Genomic DNA, 21659 nt, shown 5'->3' with positions numbered 1-21659 from the left:
CCCTCCCTTCAGGGACTGGGCCGCAGGGCAGTATTCCAACATGATAATCACCCCAAACACACCTCCAAGATGACCACTGCCTTGATAAAGAAGCTGAGGGTAAAGGTGATGGACTGGCCAAGCATGTCTCCAGACCTAAACCCTATTGATCATCTGTGGGACATCCTCAAACAGAAGGTGGAGGAGCACAAGGTCTCCAACATCCACCAGCTCCGTGATGTCATCATGGAGGAGGGGAAGAGGACTCCGGTGGCAACCTGTGAAGTTTTGGTGACCTCCATGCCCAAGAGGGTTAAGGCAGTGCTGGAAAATAATGGTGGCCACACAAAATATTGACACTTTGGGCCCAATTTGGACATTTTCACTTAGGGGTGTACTCACTTTTGTTGCCAGCGGTTTAGACATTAACCACTTCCCGACTGCCTGCCATACATATACTGCAGCAAGGCGGTTCTATTGCGTGAAATCACATACCTGTACGTGATTTTGTCAATAGCCAGTGGGGGGGTGCGGGTGCTGCCGGAGCCACGATTGCTTGCTGATTGGCCACAGGGGGAGCCAATCAGCAGGCCCAGCGGACGCAATGTCCACTGGCCACCCGCGATTGCTCCCCACAGAGACCGAACGGCAGCCGTGGGAAAAAAAAGGATGTCAATTTTCTTTTGGTACAGCGTCACACGACCGCGCAATTGTCAGTTAAAGTAACGCATTGCCGTATCGCAAAAAATGGCCTGCTTATTAAGGGGGGTAAAACCTTCCGGAGCTGAAGTGGTTAATGGCTGTGTGTTGAGTTATTTTGGGGGGACAGCAAATTTACACTGTTATACAAGCTGTACACTCACTACTTTACATTGTAGACAAGTGTCATTTCTTCAGTGTTGTCACATGAAAAGATAGAAGAAAATATTTACAAAAATGTGAGGGGTGTACTCACTTTTGTGAGATACTGTATATATTTTTTAGCAGAGACCCTCGAGAATAAAATGTCAATTTTTTTTATGTCACGCTGTGTATTTGCACAGTGGTTTGGCATACGCAATTTTATTTTTGAAAAATACACTTTAATGAATTTAGAAAAAAAAAAACTATATATACGGTATCTATCTATAGGTATCTATTTACCTGGGGGAAAATACGAAAGATGATGTTACGCCAAGTAAATAGATACCTAACATGTCATGCTTTTAAAATTGCGCACACTTGTGGAATGGCGCCAAACTACGGTACTTAAAAATCTCCATAGGCGAAATTTTTTTCTTTTTCTTTCTTTTTAAAAAATTGAATCTCCTCACTTTCTATCCAGGTGAAGGTTGTGGGACATAAAAAAAAAAAAAACTGAGGGAGAATCTCATCACTTCCTGTCCAGGTGACGGGTGTCAGACTGAACAGGAAGTAAGTAAAAACTCCCCTACTTTCTGTCCACTGACAGGTGTCAGACAGAACAGGAAATTCAGGAAAATCTCCCCTTTTTCTATCCAGGTGACAGGTGTGTAGGCAGGTGCTGTCTGCTGTCTCCACTGCAGGTGGCGCTCAAACGCAGCGGCAATGCAGAGGGAGAGGAAGTCATGCGGGATAAGGGTTCCTCTATGGTTTCCTGAGTCACTGGGGAAGCGATCCCATTGGATGCTGGCCGCCCATGTGACTCTGGTGGCCATCTTGGATGTGGCAGAGTGTATTTAGGAGCCTGGCCAGACTGAACAGAAGTAAAGAAAAATCTCCTCACTTTCTATCCCAGTAAAGTGTGTGGAACATACAAAAAAAAACTGAGGGAGAATCTCATCACTTCCTGTCCAGGTGACAGGTGCAGGCAGAACAGGAAGTGAGGGAAAATCTCAGTGTGGCTTCATGCAGCTAAAAAAAGACACATCTTCTAGTAGAGAGGAGAAGAGAAGTCCACCATGAGGTATATAACCACCGGCCAGACGTGATGAAGTCACAGCTAGGCTCTGGCCTACGCGTTTCGTCTGATGGGACGTCTTCCAAGGGGCGTCGTCCAGCCGGTGGATCGGCAGGAGCTTGTGTTATGCTTAAGGTGCTTTAAAGAAAAAAATGTTTAAATTTATTTTAGTACATTATTTTTTTTTATTTTTAAACTGCTGCTTTATATATTTTTTTTTAATCACTTTTATTGCTGTCAATAGAAAGGTAAACACCTCTTGTGGCAAAAATAAAGCATGATAGGTCCTCTTTATGGAGAGATCTCAATAAGACCCCCACCTCTCACCTCTACAATGGAAAGCATTGGATCAACAACAAAAAATGACCTTGTTTACATCATCCGTGGACCGGAAGTGACGGCATGACGTCACTCTGGGCCTCCTAGGTCATAGAGATGAGCGGAGGCCATCTTTCCTCTGCTCAACTCTATGGCCAGCCGCCGCCACCGTCAGATCGGTTCTTGAAGCCAGGTAAGCCCGAGAACCAACGGAAAGCGGTGGGAGGGCGACCGCCACCCTAAAATTGATCCAGAGGCTAATCAGTCACTTGGACCACTTTTAGCAGAAAGAGAATCGCCTGCTGAAAAATTTAATACCGGGGTTATGGAATCCAGCTGCGGCTATAACCCCGGTATTCCAGTGTAAAAAAAAAAAAGACGTATTTTTACAGTTAGGCGGTCGGCAAGTGGATACGGTATATTGTATATAGACATAGACCCCCCCATAATGTCCTCCCTGAGGATTGGTCTCCCTCCCCCACGGCTCACCTTTGTCCACCACCACCACCTTGATGAATTTGGTGACGTTGGTGTTGTACTCGTGACTGTCGAAGGTCAGCGTACGGTTGACTCGGCACATGTATTCCCCCTGGTGATCGTGGCTGACGTTGGTGATGACGACGGACATGTCCTGCAAGTCTTCCGAGTGAGCGCTCCCGTTCCATTTCAGCCGCCCATCGAAGCGCTGATCCAGGATGTTCTGTTTTGGCCATTGGTAGATGAGGATCTGCCCCATGAGAAGACAACAAATTCATTACACATTCCCCCCCCACCGGAGGTAACACGCCAAAGTCATAGCTATATATCAGGAAGGAGTGTCAGGTGGAACAGGAAGTGAGCAGCAATCCCCTTACTTTCTAACCAGGTGAAGAATATCAGAACAGGAAGCGAGGAGCAATCTCCCCACTTTCTAACCAGGTGAAGGGTAACAGAACAGGAAGTGAGGAGCAATCTTCCCACTTTCTAACCAGGTGAAGAATATCAGAACAGGAAGTGAAGAAAAATGTCCCCACTTTCTAACCAGGTGAAGGGTATCAGAACAGGAAGTAAAGAAAAATGTCCCCACTTTCTAACCAGGTGAAGGGTATCAGAACAGGAAGTAAAGAAAAATGTCCCCACTTTCTAACCAGTTGAAGGGTATCAGAACAGGAAGTGAGGAAAAATGTCCCCACTTTCTAACCAGGTGAAGGGTATCAGAACAGGAAGTGAGGAAAAATGTCCCCACTTTCTAACCAGGTGAAGGGTATCAGAACAGGAAGTGAGGAAAAATTTCCCCACTTTTTAACCAGGTGAAAGCTGGCAGAATAGGAAGTGTCTGTCCAAGTGGCAGGTGTCAGGCAAAACAGGAAATGAGAGAAAATCTTCACTTTTTCTATCCTGGTGACAGACAGGAAATGAGAGCAAAATCTCCTCTCCTTCTATCAGATAAAGGGGGTCAGACAGAACGGGAAATTAGAGAAAATCTTCCCTTTTTCTATCCAGGTGACAGACAGGAAATTAGTGAAAATCTCCTCTTATTCTATCCAGATGAAGGGTGTCAGAACAGGAAGTGAAGAAAAATCTCCCCACTTTCTAATCATGTGAAAGCTGACAGAACAGGAAGTGTCTGTCCAAGTGGCAGGTGTCAGACAGAACAGGAAATAATAGAAAATCTTCCCTCTTTCCATCCAGGTGACAGGCAGGAAATGGGAGAAAAATCTCCTCTCTTTCTATCCAGGTGAAGGGTGTCAGAACAGGAAGTGTCTGTCCAAGTGACAGGTCTCAGACACAACAGGAAATGAGAGAAAATCTCCTCTCTTTATATCCAGGTGAAGGGGGTCAGACAGAACAGGAAATGAGAGAAAATCTTCCCTTTTTCTATTGAGGTGACAGACAGGAAATGAGATAGTCTTCCAGTAGAGAGGAGAAGAGAAGTCCACCATGAGATATATATCCACCGGCTAGACGTGATGAAGTCACAGCTGGGCTCTGGCCTACGCGTTTCGTCTGATGGGACTTTCTTCCAAGGGGCATCATCCAGCCAGGGGATCGGCGGGAGCCTGGTTATGCTGTGGCTTTTTTTAAAAACAGCGTGAGGCTTGATCACCGTGTCTTCATGCCCCAGTGACACCCGTACCCACTCATTTATTTTTCAGGGGTCACTGGGACAGGAAGTAATGGAATATCTCTCCGATGGGAACAGACACTGCAACAAAATCTTATATAATCAGAGCGAGGTTTATTTTACTTGCTGTGTCTTCCTGCACCAATTTTTTAAATTTATTTTTTTAATCAAAGCAAAGCTTTTTTTTATTTACTGTGTCTCCCTGCCCCCGTGAAACCCATACCTTCCCATTTCCTGTTCTGGTGTCACAAGGACAGGAAATTATGAGATATTTCTCCAATGGGGACAGACACTGCAACAAAATCATCTTTTATAATCAGAGTGAGGTTTATTTTACTCGCTGTGTCTTCCTGCACCAGTGACACAGGGACAGGAAGTGAGGGGAAATCTCTCCAATGTGGACAAATGATTGTTTTAAATCAGAGTGAGGCTTATTTTACTCGCTGTGCTCTCCTTTCCCGGGTGACATCCATCATTTCCTGTTCTGGTGTCACTGGGACAGGAAGTGAGGGGAAATCTCTCTGATGTGGACAAATCATTGTTTTAAATGAAAGTAGGGCTTATTTTGCTCTCTCTGCTTTTCTGTCCTGGTGACACCCATGCCCCCTTATTTCCTGTGCTGGTGTCACTTGGACAGGAAGTGATGGGAAATCGCTCTGATGGGGACAAATCATTGTTTTAAATTAAAGTAGGACTTATTTTACTCTCTCTGCTTTTCTGTCCTGGTGACACCCATACCCTCTTATTTCCTGTGCTGGTGTCACCAGGACAGGAAGTGAGGGGGATATCTCTCCAATGGGGACAAACACTGCAACAAAATACCTTTTTTTAATTAGAGTGAGGTTTATTTTGCTCGCTGTGTCTTCCTGCCCCAGTGACACCCAGTGACACCCATACCTTCTCATTTATTGTCCTGGTGTCACTGGGACAGGAAGTGAGGGGAAATCTCTCTCTATCCTCTCTATTATTTGCCAATAAAAAGGCCAAATTCACTGGGAATTCCTCGGCAGTAATGGCATCTTCTTCCCCCTCCATAGCAGCGAGCGTTATTAATAGATTTATCGCATAATGAAAAAGTGAAAAATAAGTGTTGGAATATTTATGCGCCTCACATGCGTGTGATAAACTGTCAGGGTTTGCGAGGAGCGCAGAGCTGCCAGAATACCTTTGAAGTTCTGTATGGCTGTCGGCTACTGAGAAAATTGTCGGAGCTCCTCATCTCTGCATAGATAATTCCCAGACCTTTCCTTAAAGGGGAACTCCGGCCTTCCCTTCAGTCTTATACAGCTGTACCGGCTCCTCTCCGGTACTGAAACAGCTTCCTCTGATTTCACCGCACACTGTGAGCTTCTCACAAAGTGCATTAGAAGCCGCAGCAAGTCCAAAAGAACCCACCTCATTTCCTGGAGGGTGGGGTTTGAGGATGAACTTCTCAATCACGTGACATAAATTTAACTTTTTCAAATATATTTTTTAAAATATTTTTAAAACATTTTCCCAGGCATATTACCCCCGAGTGAATAATTAAACTGTTTTTTTAAATATATTTTTAAATATATCTTTTTTTTTTCTTTTTTTTTTTTTTTTAATTTCCCAGGAATATACTTTAACCCCCGAGTAAATAATTAAATAATTATTAAATTATAATTATAATTAATAATTAAAGTTTTTTTAAACATTTTTTAAAATATATTTTTACATTTTTATTTTTATATTTCCCGGGCATATACTTTAACCCCTTATTCAAGAATGCAGCTGTTTTTCTTAAACATTGTTATCGCCTTCCTGCCCGCCCACAGCATCCCCTGCGTAAATAATTAAACAGTTTTTTAAAATATATTTTAAAATATATTTTTTAATTTTTTTTTTTACATTTGCCAGGAATATACTTTAACCCCTTATTCAAGAATGCAACTGTTTTTCTTAAACATTCTTAAATATATTATATATATATATATATATATATATATATATATATATATATATATATATATATATGTATTTATATTTATTTATTTATATTTATTTATATTTCCCCAGACATATACGTTATTCCCTTCCTGCTTGCCCACAGCATCCCTATAATAAATAATTCAACTGTTTTTTAAAATATATTTTTAAATCTATTTTTAATTTTTTTTTTTTTTTTTACATTTCCCAGGCATATACTTTAACCCCTTATTTAAGAATGCAGTTGTTTTTATTAAACATTTTTAAATATATATTTTTTAAATATCTTGGGCATACACTTGAACCCCTTATTAAATAATGAAACAGATCTTTTTAATTTTTTATAATATATTTAAAATCTATATATATTTTTTTCCCCAGACATATATACGTTATCCCCTTCCTGCCTGCCCACAGCATCCCCTGAGTAAATAATTCAACAGTTTTTTTTAATATATTTTTAAATCTACTTTTTATTTATTTTTTTTTATTTTTTTTACATTTCCCAGGCATATACTTTAACCCCTTATTTAAGAATGCAATTGTTTTTATTAAACATTTTTAAATATATATTTTTTAAATATCTTGGGCATACACTTGAACCCCTTATTAAATAATGAAACAGATCTTTTTAATTTTTTTAAAATATATTTTTAAAATATATATTTTTTTTTTCTTCAGACATATATACGTTATCCCCTTCCTGCCCGCCCACAGCATCCCCCGAGTAAATAATTCAACTGTTTTTTAAAATATATTTTTAAATCTATTTTTATTTATTTATGTATTAATTTATTTTACATTTCCCAGGCATATACTTTAACCCTATATTTAAGAATGCAATTGTTTTTATTAAACATTTTTAAATATATATATATTTTTTAATTTCCTGGGCATACACTTGAACCCCTTATTAAATAATGAAACAGATCTTTTTAATTTTTTTTTTTAAATATATTTTTTTAAATATTTTTTTGATTTTCCCAAGCATATACTTTAACCCCTTCCTGCCCGCAGCATCTTAAAGCGGACCATCAGTAATTTTTTCATCTTTCCATCTATTAAATCTTCTGCCCTTGTTGTTTTAACTTTGGATAGTAAAACATTTTTTTTTTTCTGCCAGTAAATCCCTTATACAGCCCACTTCCTGTTTCTTGTCTGGTCATTAGCCTAGGCTTATAACATCATACACAGTTCCCTCTCTAACTCTCGTTAGAGTTTGCCAGGAAGGGAGGAGGGGGGATGAGTCATAAGAGAGCCAATGAGAGCTGCAGAGCTGGGAGGTGTGCCTCTGTGTGTCTGTGTAAATCCAGGAAGTGAACAAGCAGCAGCTTCAGCTGCCCACAGTTAAAATGGCTGCCGCCAGACTCAGTGGAGGGAGATTTCTGCAGCATATTTGGCAAGTACAGAATCACAGTATATATAAAATAATATGCAAAGTGGTTGGAGGGAAGCTTCAGAATGGCAAAGCTGTTTTTTATTACAAATTATGTGAGCAGACTGCAGTTCCTCTTTAGGATGGTTAGGGGGCAGCGTTGGAGGATGAACTTCCCAATCACGTGACATAAACTGACTTTTTTAAATGTATTAAAAAAAAAATGTTTTAAAAATTTCCCCGCATATACTTTAACCCAGGGGTGGGCAACCTGGGGGCCTTCCAGCTGTTGCAGAACTACAAGTCCCATCATGCCTCCGGGAGTAATTGTAACTGCCAGCCTTGCAATGCCTCATGGGAAATGTAGCTTTAACCCCGTGGGTTAGTAATTAAAATGTTTTTTAAATACATTATTAAATATATTTTGTTAAATATTTAAAAAAAAAACATTCCCAGGCATATACTTTTTTTAAAATATATATTAAAATATATTTTTTTAAATATTAAAAAAAAAATATTACCAGGCATATACTTTTTTTAAAAATATATATTAAAATATTTTTTTTTAAATATTAAAGAAAAAAATATTCCCAGGCATATACTTTTTTAAAAAAAATATATATTAAAATATATTTTTATAATAATAAAAAAAATATTCCCAGGCATATACTTTTTTTAAAAATATATATTAAAATATATTTTTTTAAATATTAAAAAAAAAATATTCCCAGGCATATACTTTTTTTTTCTTTATTCCCAAGCATATACTTTAACCCCTTAAGCATCTTAAGTTGGGGGGGGGGGGGGTGGAGGAGGAACTTCCCAATCACGTGACATGGGAAATGTAGTTCTACAACAGCTGGAGGGCTACTGGTTGCCTACCCCTGCTTTAACCCCATGGGTTAGTAATTAAAATGTTTTTTAAATACATTATTAAATATATTAATACTTTTTTTTTAAATATATATTAAAATATATTTTTTAAAATAATAAAAAAAAATATTCCCAGGCATACATTTTTTTTTCTTTATTCCCAAGCATATACTTTAAACCCTTAAACATGGGGGGGGGGGGGGACTTCCCAATCACGTGACATAAACTGACTTCTTTTTAAACTGTCTTAAATATAATTTAAAATATTGTTTAGTAATTTGTATATTTAAAAAAAATAAATAAAAATGTTTCCAGGCATATACTTTAACCCTAAGTAATTTTTTTAATTTTTTTTTTAATGCCTGCCCACTCTTATGGCATGGGGGTTGTTGGCGGTTGGAGGATGGACTTCTCAATCACGTGACATAAACTGTCTTTTTTTTTGTTACTTTTTTAAGTATATTTTTTTTAAACATTTTAAAAAAATGTTCCCAGGTATATATTTTAACCCCTTGTTAAATAATTAAACTGTTTTTCTTAATTTATTTTGTAATTATATTTTTTTTATTTTTTTTTTTATACAAGCATATACTTTAACCGGCATGAGCTCACCTGGTCAAAATTTTCCATGCCCTCCCCTTTGAAGAACCATTCGGTGAAGGTTTTGGCGACTGTCTCGCCTCTCTTCTTACAGGAGATACACCGGATCTTAAATTCATGGCCTACCACGGCTTCTGTTTCCGATTCCACCTCTACACAGCCTGACCAGCAGGAGGGCGCTAGAGGACAAGAGACAGATAGGGGAGGGGTTACAAATAGCAGCAAGTAGTACACAGCGGATCACATGCAGCTTCTATGTTGTACCTGGAGTCACAGTTAAAGAGGACCTGTCATCAGATATATTTGTTCATGGAAAGTGCAACATAATAAATAATGTGTCAATGTAACACGTCTGGATATTTATTATCTCTCACAGAGATCACATGACACCCCCTGACAATGCCTTAGAGTGGTTGTAAACCCTTACATACAAGTGACTGGCCTCAGGTGATACACAGAGATGAAAGAAAATCCTCCTACATAAGTTGTACCTGTTTATCTGTAGCTCTCTCTTCTCTGAAACCATTCGAAGTGCAGAATTTATACAGCTTGTCTGAGCTTTCAGAAAGCAGGGGCGGGGAGGTGAAGTTACACTCCGCAGAGCTCTGTGAGAGCTGATTGGAGGGGAACACCCCCCTGGAGATCCCTCTCCTGTCACCTTCACACAGCACACAGGAACACAGCTGAGGCTGTCAATCACGGGCTGTGTGCTGGAGATCCCTCCTTTGTCACATTCACATAACACACAGGAACAAAGCCAGGATTGTCAATCACAGGCTGTGTGCTGGAGATCCCTCCCCAGTCACCTTCACACAGCAGACAGGAAGAGAGCCGGGGCTGTCAATCACGGGCTGTGTGCTGGAGATCCCACCCCTGTCACATTCACATAGCACACAGGAACAAAGCCGAGATTGTCAATCACAGGCTGTGTGCTGGAGATCCCTCATTTGTCACCTTCACACAGCACACAGGAACAGAGCCAAGGCTGTCAATCACAGGCTGTGTGCTGGAGATCCCTCATTTGTCACCTTCACACAGCACACAGGAACAGAGCCAAGGCTGTCAATCATGGACTGTGTGCTGGAGATCCCTCCCCTGTCACATTCACACAGCACACAGGAAGAGAGCCAAGGCTGTCAATCACGGACTGTGTGCTGGAGATCCCTCCCCTGTCACATTCACACAGCACACAGGAACAAAGCGGAGGCTGTCAATCACAGGCTGTGTGCTGCAGATCCCTCCCCTGTCACCTTCACACAGCACACAGGAAGAGAGCGGAGGCTGTCAATCACAGGCTGTGTGCTGGAGATCCCTCCCCTGTCAAGTTTACACAGCACACAGGAACAGATCCGAGGCTGTCAATCCCGGGCTGTGTGCTGGAGATCCCTCCCCTGTCACCTTCACACAGCACACAGGAACAGAGCCGAGGCTGTCAATCACAGGCTGTGTGCTGGAGATCCCTCCCCTGTCACTCTTTATCTCTTGGTGTCAGGAAAACTTGATTCATGCTGATAGCAGAGGAAAGAGGCAGCAGACAGAAATGACACTTAGTGCTCTGGATTGGGAGAAGTACACACTATAGAGGGATATGCATTGCTCATATTTCATGTCTGAGGTTTACAACCACTTTAATCTGCTTTTCTCTCCAGAAGGATGGCGCCATCTTTGTTCAGGCATCATCAAGAGCAAAAAAAATACAAATTTTAGACAAATTGTAAAGAGTAACGCAGAATATGCCCAGATTACAGATATGCCGATGTCAGACCTTTAAAATCATTGATAAATGGCTTAAAAAGCATGTGGGTAAGGCGCCCGCTTCCTGCAAACCTTGCATGCGTTTGTGGTGCCTTCCATAGATTGTTTACTGCTCAGCTCCATCCTGCCACCCTCCCCGGATCCTAAATAATTAAACAGCGTCGAGTCATCCTGTGCTTTACAGAAAGATCAGAGCTTCAAGTCTGTGGACAAGGAGGACATCACTAAGATGAGGGGCCGATGTACAGCCAACATCTACAGTGTCTCGAAAAAGTATTCATACCCCTTTGAAATGTTCCACAATTTGTCATGTTACATCCAAAAATGTAAATGTATTTTATTGGGATTTTATGTGATAGACCAACACAAAGTGGCTCATAATTGTGAAGTGGAAGGAAAATGATAAGTGTTTTTCAATTTTCATTTACAAATAAATATGTGAAAAGATCCACACACTCAGTAGAAGACCCCGGGCACTCAGTAGAAAAGCTGTGGCTCTCAGTAGAAGACCCAAGGTACTCAATGGAAGACCCGGGCAATCAGTACAAAACAGTGGCTCTTAGTAGAAGACCCAAGAAACTAAATGGAAGACCCGGGCAATCAGTACAAGACTTGGGGCACTCAGTTAGAAGACCTGGAGCACTCAGTAGAAGATCCACACACTCAGTAGAAGACCCAAGAGCACTCACTAGAAGACCTGTGGCTCTTAGTAGAAGACCCAAGGAACTAAATGAAAGAACCGGACACTTAGTAGAAAAGCTGTGGCTCTCAGTAGAAGACCCAAGGATCTAAATGGAAGACCCGGGCAATCAGTACAAGACTTGTGGCACTTAGTAGAAGACCTGGAGCACTCAGTAGAAGATCCACATACTCAGTAGAAGACCCAAGAGCACTCAATAGAAGACCTGTGGCTCTTAGTAGAAGACCCAAGGAACTAAATGGAAGAACCCGGCACTCAGTAGAAGACTTTGGGCACTCAGAAGACCTGGAGCACTCAGTAGAAGATCCACACACTCAGTTTAAGACCTCAGGCACTCAGTGGAAGACCTGGAGCACTCAATTGAAGATCCACACACTCAGTAGAAGACCCCGGGCACTCAGTAGAAGACCTGTGGCTCTTAGTAGAAGAACCCAAGGAACTCAATGAAAGACCCGGGCACTCAGTAGAAGACTCAGGGAACTCAGTAGAAGACTTGGGACACTCAGTAGAAGACCCCAGGCACTCAGTGGAAGACCTGGAGCACTCAGCAGAGGATCCACATACTCAATAAAAGACCCCAGGCACTCCATAGAAGACCCGTGGCTTTTAGTAGAAGACCCAAGGAACTCAATGGAAGACCCGGGCAAGAAGACTTGGGGAACTCAGTAGAAGACTTCAGGCACTCAGCAGAAGACTTGGGACACTCAGGAGAAGACCCCAAGCACTCAATGGAAGACCTGGAGCACTCAGTAGAAGATCCACACACTCAGTAGAAGACCCTGGTCACTCAGTAGAAGACCCAAGGAACTCAATGGAAGACCTGGGCACTCAATAGAAGAGTCAAGTACTCAGTAGACCCCAGGCACCCAACTGAAGACCCCAGGCATTCAGTAGAAACGTTCAGCACTCAGGTTGTGTATTGCTGTAATCAATAAACTGTACATCTTGTTATTTCTCTGGATGTGGAACTTGTAAACTTTCCAGTTACTATGTAATATACATGGTGCCCATATTAGCTACTTGGTGGTGAAGATATGTCCTGGGATGGCTGACTTGGCCTGTCATATCCATATATTGCACTGAAAGGCGTTGAAAAACTTTACAGCTATAAACCTTATTGCTCTATTGGTGAGCTAGCGTTACACAATCAAATATTGGTTGGTTTTGGGACCTTTAAATGAAGGCTCCATGTTTGGTATTAGCGCCTCTATTGTTGCGTCTTGAGTATAAATTATATATCGGGTGTGCAGACTTCTTTACTGTTGGGGGGAAAAAGCGGATGTTCAGCACTAAAGCGTGTAATGGGAAGAAGCTGTGTGCTGAGGCAGCGTCTGAGGGCCCCTCGGGCTCAAGCAGCCCTTCTCAACCAACAGCCTTTTAATGGAAGTTTTGCCTTGCCGAGAACTCACAACTCGAGGAAGACATCCCTTAATGGAAAGGCTTACATTTTAACTCCTCCGTGGCAGCACCTTGCAGCTGCAGTTAGTGCGCTAAAGCTTTGTGCATAATAAAGAAAAATTGCGGTAGTGCTGCTGATCTCCTACATCCTCTTTGCAACCACCACCTGTCTACATGCACACTTCAGTGATGGTGTCATGGCATTTGTAGGGTCAAGGTTGTAGGGTAGGGGTACAGGAGTGTCCGGTGTAGTTACCCTAACTGGTCAGTAGACATCATGATAGTTAAGGTTGGGAACCCTGCAGTAATGAGCAGTAATGAGCAGGCAGTGTAGGTGCCTAGGTGTCAGAAACCATGAAATCAGACTGAGGCAGAAGCGCAGTTGTTTAATAATAAAAGTAAAAAGAACTAACGTAGTCAAAACATAGCCAAAGTTCAGCAACCGGAACGGATAGTCAGCCAAGCCAGAAGTCAGGGATCAGTATAGTGGAACAGCATTGGTACCAGTGGGCAGACTGGTCCCAGATGAAAGAAAGACAAAAGTAACTCAAATAACCACTCGTTACATCCAAGGAATGCAGAATACCATCTCTGAACGCACAACACATCCAACCTTGAAGCAGATGGGCTACAGCAGCAGAAGACCACACCGGGTGCCACTCCTGTCAGATAAGAACAGGAAACCAAGGCTACAATTGGCACAGGATCACCAAAATTGGACAATAGAAGATTGGAAAAACGTTGTCTGGTCTGATGAGTCTGGATTTCAGCTGCGACATTCAGATGGTGGGGTCAGAATTTGGCTCATGGATCCATCCTGCCTTGTATCACCGGTTCAGACTGGTGGTGGGGGTGTAATGGTGTGGGGGATGGGGTATCACCGGTTCAGGCTGGTGGTGGGGGTGTAATGGTGTGGGGGATGGGGTATCACCGGTTCAGGCTGGTGGTGGGGTGTAATGGTGTGGGGGATGGGGTATCACCGGTTCAGGCTGGTGGTGGGGTGTAATGGTGTGGGGGATGGGGTATCACCGGGTCAGGCTGGTGGTGGGGGTGTAATGGTGTGGGGGATATTTTCTTGGCACACTTTGGGCCCCTTAGTACCAATTGAGAATCATTTAATCACCACGGCCTACCTGAGTATTGTTCTTGACCATGTCCATCCCTTTATGACTACAGTGTACCCATCTTCTGATGGCTCCTTCCAGCAGGATAATGTCACCATGTCACAAAGCTCCAATCATCTCACCACTGGACAATGAGGTCCCTGTACTCCAATGGCCTCCACAGTCACTGGATCTCATCCAATAGAGCACCTTTGGGATGTGGTGGAACGGGAGATCGGCATCATGGATGTGCAGCCGACAATGTGGAATGAGGAACGTTTCCAACACCTTGTTGTATCTATGCCACCAAGAATGAAGGCAAAAGTGGGTCCAACCCGCTACTAGCAAGGGGGACCTAATAAAGTGTCCGGTGAGTGTATATTACAATTGGCACAATTCACAAAGCTAACACACAAGGATCAAGATAAAAAAAATGACATTTATTTAGTTATAGCCAATAAGATTTGAAAATGGAAGTCACATGGCTATAAATAAAGATCTCTTTACAGATGTCGGAGCTTTGTGAATTGAAGCTCTGGAGAGCTTTGGCAATGTGAATGTCACGTCTTCGGGTTTATATCTACCAGGCGTTGCTATGATGACACTATATGTGATATTATTTCTTGACTCGGAAGCCGTCAGTTTTTATCCCGTGGCTCCGCCCCCCACCTCAGGACAGAAGGGCTTGCGCGTGATTGGCTGGAGGGAGCATTGGCTTCTGCAATCCCATGGGAAGATGAATAGTCAGGAATAGAGAGACGTCTCTATGAGGGTTCCGGGAATAAGCATCAGTGATTGACCGATGGGATGGTCCGCCGTGGCTCCATGTGTGATGGAGGACAAGGAAAGGCATTAAAGTGGACCTTCACCCGGGAATAAGCACCCCCCCCCCCATCCCCTCTTAAGCAATTGGATTTTTTTTTTTCAAACAATAAAAAAAAAAAATTCTTACGCCTTGCTTTCAGAATCCTCACCAATGTAGCGCAGTGACAGAGATGCTGTGGATTGTATAGGATCTGGAGGAGACGTCTGTTTGTCTATGGCAGGGGTCTCCAAACTTTCTAAGCAAAGGGCCAGTTTACTGGAATAGTACCCAATCATAGTGCCCCATTGGTGTTAGTGGGAGAAATAGTGCCCCATCATTGAGGTCAGTGGGAGGAATAGTGCCCCATCATTGGTATCAGTGGGAGGAATAGTGCCCCATCATTGGTGTCAGTGGGAGGAATAGTGTCCCATCATTGGTATCAGTGGGAGGAATAGTGCCCCATCATTGGTGTCAGTGGGAGGAATAGTGCCCCATCATTTGTATCAGTGGGAGGAATAGTGTCCCATCATTGGTATCAGTGGGAGGAATAGTGCCCCATCATTTGTATCAGTGGGAGGAATAGTGTCCCATCATTGTTGTCAGTGGGAAGAATAGTGCCCCATCATTGGTGTCAGTGGGAGGAATAGTGCTCCATCATTGGTGTCATTTTGAGGAATAGTGCCCCATCATTGGTATCAGTGGGAGGAATAGTGCCCCATCATTGGTATCAGTGGGAAGAATAGTGCCCCATCATTGGTGTCAGTGGGAGGAATAGTGCCCCATCATTGGTATCCGTGAGAGGAATAGTGCCCCATCCTTGGTATCCGTGAGAGGAATAGTGCCCCATCATTGGTATCAGTGGGAGGAATAGTGCCCCATCATTGGTATCAGTGGGAGGAATAGTGCCCCATCATTGGTGTCAGTGGGAGGATTAGTGCCCCATCATTGGTATCAGTGGGAGGAATAGTACCCCATCATTGGTATCAGTGGGAGGAATAGTACCCCATCATTGGTGTCAGTGGGAGGATTAGTGCCCCATCATTGGTATCAGTGGGAGGAATAGTACCCCATCATTGGTGTCAGTGGGAGGAATAGTGCCCCATCATTGGTATCCGTGAGAGGAATAGTGCCCCATCCTTGGTATCCGTGAGAGGAATAGTGCCCCATCATTGGTATCAGTGGGAGGAATAGTGCCCCATCATTGGTGTCAGTGGGAGGATTAGTGCCCCATCATTGGTATCAGTGGGAGGAATAGTGCCCCATCCTTGGTATCCGTGAGAGGAATAGTGCCCCATCATTGGTATCAGTGGGAGGAATAGTGTCCCATCATTGGTGTCAGTGGGAGGATTAGTGCCCCATCATTGGTATCAGTGGGAGGAATAGTACCCCATCATTGGTATCAGTGGGAGGAATAGTGTCCCATCATTGGTATCAGTGGGAGGAATAGTGCCCCATCATTGGTATCAGTGGAAGGAATAGTGCCCCATCATTGGTATCAGTGGGAGGAATAGTGCCCCATCATTGGTGTCAGTGGGAGGAATAGTGCCCCATTTTTTTCCTATTCTTTTTTTTTCTATTCTTTTATTTTCTATTCTATTTTATTCTATTCTGAAATTCGATTCGTCAACCATTCGAATTCAATTCAGATTTCGTCCAAAATTTTGTTTCATTATTTTGGATTCGGTGAAATTCTTCACTATTGTTACATCCGAATTTCTGAATAACGAAAAACGAGTCAGAATTTCGATTTCGGGAACTAAACGAATCACACGTGTCTAGAGAGCAGAGTGACCGGGACAAGCTCATTAGTCTGCTGCTTCTCCTTTCACTGCCCAGTCACAGAGTAGGCAGAAGACCTGTAAGTGAAAGTGAAACTGCGAGAGAGAAAAAAAGATCAAATCCCTTTTGCCAGACTGGCCTGGCAGAGCTGAGCAAATCTCAGGACTGGATGGGCAAAAATAAAAAACGCAGAACAGCTTCCCGCCCGACGAGCTATTTGCCGATCTTCGCTCAGCTTACTCTCTAATCCTGCTTCCATCAATTTAATACCCAACAATAAAGCACTTACTATGGAAGACTGAGCGCCTTTTTATCTCCATACACGATACAGTGTGGCGCATCAGAGGGTGACATTTGCCCGCCAAGCTTTGTTTGCGCCTTCAAAGTCGGCTAATTAATTTGAGGTTTATGCGCCGCTTGCCGTGTATTAACCTCCATAATTATCCACTCGACATAAGCAAGGGATGTGTTGTTTTCACAATACAGTTCAAGAGCACAAAGACTTCTTTAATGAAACGCGTCGGGGAGGGAATTGTTCTGATTGAGTCACTTTAAATATATACATTGTATCCAGGCTGTAACTTTATGTGATGAGCCAATTACAGAGTCATTGAAGCTAACCTCCCGGATAAGCAAATATCATCTACATCCATTCATCACGTGAATTCTGCGGCTGGAGCTTGATGGGCCCCGCCCACAGCTCTGCTCTCTCTCCTTGTGCAGGGGGACTGGTCTGGTCTCCGCCCCCTCCTGTAGTTTTCTACTTGTAGTGGGTGGAGCTTGATGGGCCCCTCCCTACAGCTCTGCTTCCTCACCTTGTGCAGAGGGACTGGTCTGGTCTCCGCCCCCTCCTGTAGTTTTCTACTTGCAGTAGGTGGAGCTTGCTGGGCCCCTCCCCACAGCTCTGCTCTCTCTCCTTTTGCAGGGGGACTGGTCTCCGCCCCCTCCTGTAGTTTTCTACTTGCAGTGGGTGGAGCTTGATGGGCCCCTCCCACAGCTCTTCTCTCTCTCCTTGTGCAGGGGGACTGGTCTGGTCTCCGCCCCCTCCTGTAGTTTTCTACTTGCAGTGGGTGGAGCTTGCTGGGCCCCTCCCCACAGCTCTGCTCTCTCTCCTTTTGCAGGGGGACTGGTCTGGTCTCCGCCCCCTCCTGTAGTTTTCTACTTGTAGTGGGTGGAGCTTGATGGGCCCCTCCCCACAGCTCTGCTTCCTAACCTTGTGCAGGGGGACTGGTCTGGTCTCCGCCCCCACCTGTAGTTTTCTACTTGCAGTGGGTGGAGCTTGCTGGGCCCCTCCCCACAGCTCTGCTCTCTCTCCTTTTGCAGGGGGACTGGTCTGGTCTCCGCCCCCTCCTGTAGTTTTCTACTTGTAGTGGGCGGAGCTTGATGGGCCCCTCCCCACAGCTCTGCTCTCTCTCCTTTTGCAGGGGGACTGGTCTGGTCCCTGCCCCCTCCTGTAGTTTTCTACTTGCAGTGGGTGGAGCTTGATGGGCCCCTCCCCACAGCTCTGCTCTCTTGCCTTGTGCAGAGTGACTGGTCTGGTCTCCGCCCCCTCCTGTAGTTTTCTACTTGTAGTGGGTGGAGCCTGCTGGGCCCCTCCCACATCTCTGCTCTTTCTCCTTGTACAGGGAGACTGGTCTGGTATCTGCCCAGTACTGTAGTTTTTTATTGGTTGTGGGTGGAGCCTGCTGGGCCCCTCCCACAGCCCTGCTCTTTTTTCTTGTGCAGAGTGACTGGTCTGGTCTCCGCCCCCTCCTGTAGTTTTATATTTGTAGGGGGTGGAGATTGCTGGTCCCCTCCCACAGCTCTGCTCTCTATCCTTGTGCAGGGGGACTGGTCTGGTCTCCGCCCCCTCCTGTATTTTTATATTGCACAGCTGTACCGGCTCCTCTCCTGGCCTGGAAACGGCTTCCTCCAATTCCACTGCACACTGTGAGCTGCTCACAACGTGCATTAGAAGCTTCGGCAAGTCAGATCCATAGAGCTCCGCCTCATTTCCTGGCTGGAGGATGTCCAGCATCATCTAGCCCAGCCTGACAGTCCTTGGCTCACCCCTCTCATTCATTGGATTGCAGTTTTTTTGTTTTTTTTTGCAATCATGGAGGCTCAGCATGACATGTGGGCATGCAAATGCAGCCTTTCTTAGGAACACCCGCTCCTTCGGCTTGCATCAGAGCTGAAGGCTTTTCAGAGGAGTAGTAAGGCGGGGGGGGGGGAATCTTTGTACAGCACCCTGCCGGCCCCTCCCACCAGCCACGATCTGCCTGCATTTCATAGAGAAGCGCGGAGATCCAGTGATGATGCATGCACCGTTTTTAGGAAAGGTCCATTGGAAAGGTGCGTTGGGGTATCATTCCAATGGTATGAATAAGCTCTAAAAAGTCAGAAAAAGTCATGAAAGATGATTGGTTGAGTCACAGCACATTGTTCTTATTAGGGGACTGTCATAGCTCCCCCATCCCGGCCTGTCTGCATTCCCGTCACCCGTCGCGCTCCATCATTTTGCGGAAGCGCGTACCAGCTGCATGTGTAAAGCCATGCGTCAGCGGCACGTTCTTTGTCCCCCTCCCCCCCCCTCCTCTCCTCTCCCTCCCCTCCCCCAGCCAGTAATGGCCGCCCCCCCCCCCTCATCCGCTGTCAAATCTCCTGTATTCTCTTTCAAGGGAATCTTGCCGCATCAGCGTTTCTAATTCCCTGCGCCAGCGGGGAGAGGAGGAAAGTCACCGGGAATCGTTACACTTGAAAACCTCTCCAGCTAGGAGGAGCTCAGAATGAGGAAAAAAACAAAAAAAAGAATCCTTGTAGCGAATTCTTAATCACGCCATTAGATGAGCGTTATTTATTTTATCTGTTTGTTTGGAATTAAAGACAAAGCAAACATTTATTATATTGCAGATTACCAATTCTTAGATGTGCCGGCTGCATTCGTTTTCTTATTTTAAGCTTTTTTTCTTTCTTCTAGTCTCATCTGGTGATCTAGCCAGAAAAGTCTGTTGTTTTTAAATATAGCTATTGGTCTAGTACAGGGGTCTCCAAACCTCATCTTTGGTGTCAGTGAGAGGAATTGTGCCCCATTATTGGTGTCATTGGGCCCCATTGTGGATGTCATTGGGGGTGGGGAATAGTGCGCCATTGTTGGTGTCATTGGGAGGAATGGGCCCCCATCATTGGTGTAATTGGGCCCCATTGCTGATGTTATTGGGAGGAATAGTGCCCCATCTTTGGTGTCATTATGAGGAATTATGCCCTATTGGTGTCATTGGGAGGAATGGTCCCCCATCATTGGTGTCATTGGGCCCCATTGTTGGTGTCATAATGAGGAATAGTGCCCCATCTTTGGTGTCATTGGGAGGAATTGTGCCCTATCGGTGTCATTGGGAGGAATGGTCCCCTATTGTTGGTGTAATTGAGCCCCATTGTTGTTGTCATTGTGAGGAACTGTGGCCTATCTTTGGTGTCATTGTGAGGAACTGTGGCCCATCTTTGGTGTCATTGGGAGGAATTGTGCCCCATCTTTGGTGCCATTATGAGGAATTGTGCCCTATTGGTGTCATTGGGAGGAATGGTCTCCCATCATTGGTTTCATTGTGAGGGATAGTGCCCCATCTTTGGTGTCATTGGGAGGAATTATGCCCTATTGTTGGTGTCATTGACAGGAATTGTGCCCCACCTTCATGTCATTGGGAGGAATGGTCCCCCATCATTGGTATAATTGGGCCCCATTGTTGTTGTCATTGTGAGGATCTGTGCCCCATCTTTGGTGTCATTGGGAGGAATTGTGCCCTATTGTTATTGACATTGGGAGGAATGGTCCCCCATCATTGGTGTCACTGCGCCCCATTGTTGATGTCATTGGGAGGAATAGTGCCCCATCTTTGGTGTCATTGTGAGAAATGTTGACCTATTGTTGGTGTCATTAGGAGGAATGGTCCCCCATCATTGGTGTCATTGGGCCCCATTGTTGATGTCATTGTGAGGAACTGTGCCCCATCTTTGGTGTCATTGGGAGAAATTGTCCCCCTATTATTGGTGTCATTGGGCCCCATTGTTGGTGTCATTGTGAGGAACTGTGCCCCTTTGTTGGTGTCAGTGACACCAACAAAGGGCCAGACAAAAGCGAGCAAAGGGCCGCATCTGGCCCCCCGGGCAGCAGTTTTGAGACCACTGGTCTAGGGAGAAACAGCTGGTACATTAATTCTGTGCAAATGGAGAATGTTCTTCTTCCATTTCCTCTACAGGTCGAATGTTATTCATTCATAAAAAAAAGTGGCTCTGGTAAATACCACATTATGGCCACTAGATGGAGTTGAGGATAACAGGAAATGAGTAAGCACAAACATAGGTCCATAAAGACATGGATGAGCAAGTTTGGGGTGAAGGAACTTGATCGGCCTACAACAGAGTCCTGAGCTCAAACCGATAGAACACCTTTGGGATGAATTAGAGCGGAGACTGCAAGCCAGGCCTTCTCGTCCAACATCAGTGCCTGACCTGAAGATGTTTTAGTTAGTGCCTATGTTTACTGGCACTGATGAGGATGGTGGACTTGTCTCTTCTTACTCAATAAGTGAGGTCCCTCGTATCTCTGGCGGGAGCAGCAGTGTAGGGTTACAGTGGTGTACTCAGCGGGCGTACAGCAAAGTGGCCTGTGTGACATTTGGGACAGACTAATAATGCCAGCAATGCACAAACATAGAACATACGTCAGGAGCAGAAGACCAAATGATGGAGTCCACCATCACCGTACTCGCTAAGTGAAAACTGAATGGCAAACTAATAATGTTCTACTTCTTTAGAAAGCCAGACCAAATGGTTTGAACCTTTCCCCACGCTATAAAAATATTTGTTGCTATACCTGTAACAACTAGGGACGTGAGTAATAATTTAGAAATACCAATAGGATTTTCACATGGACACTTCTCCCCAATAGTTGAGCAGGAAGACCTCATTACTTATGGTTGGTGCATTTAATGATTCAAGGATCCCCCAAACATAGCCACACTCA

General features: G+C 44.2%; 1 protein-coding gene across 2 annotated transcripts in view; it reads right to left on the bottom strand.

Moving 5' to 3' along the window:
• SCN1B (sodium voltage-gated channel beta subunit 1) overlaps nucleotides 1-21659 on the bottom strand; it is a 58916-nt gene that overhangs the window by 8025 nt on the left and 29232 nt on the right. For both annotated transcript variants that reach the window (XM_073601664.1, XM_073601663.1), the window contains exons 3-4: nucleotides 9130-9296; nucleotides 2705-2942 (exon numbers count right to left, since the gene is read on the bottom strand). In XM_073601664.1, coding sequence (XP_073457765.1) covers nucleotides 2705-2942; nucleotides 9130-9296 — 405 coding nt within the window. The remainder of the gene's footprint in view (nucleotides 1-2704; nucleotides 2943-9129; nucleotides 9297-21659) is intronic.

Source organism: Aquarana catesbeiana, linkage group LG10 (genome assembly GCF_042186555.1).
Source record: "Aquarana catesbeiana isolate 2022-GZ linkage group LG10, ASM4218655v1, whole genome shotgun sequence".
Lineage (NCBI taxonomy): Eukaryota > Metazoa > Chordata > Amphibia > Anura > Ranidae > Aquarana > Aquarana catesbeiana.
This window is presented reverse-complemented; position numbering and strand designations above follow the sequence as displayed.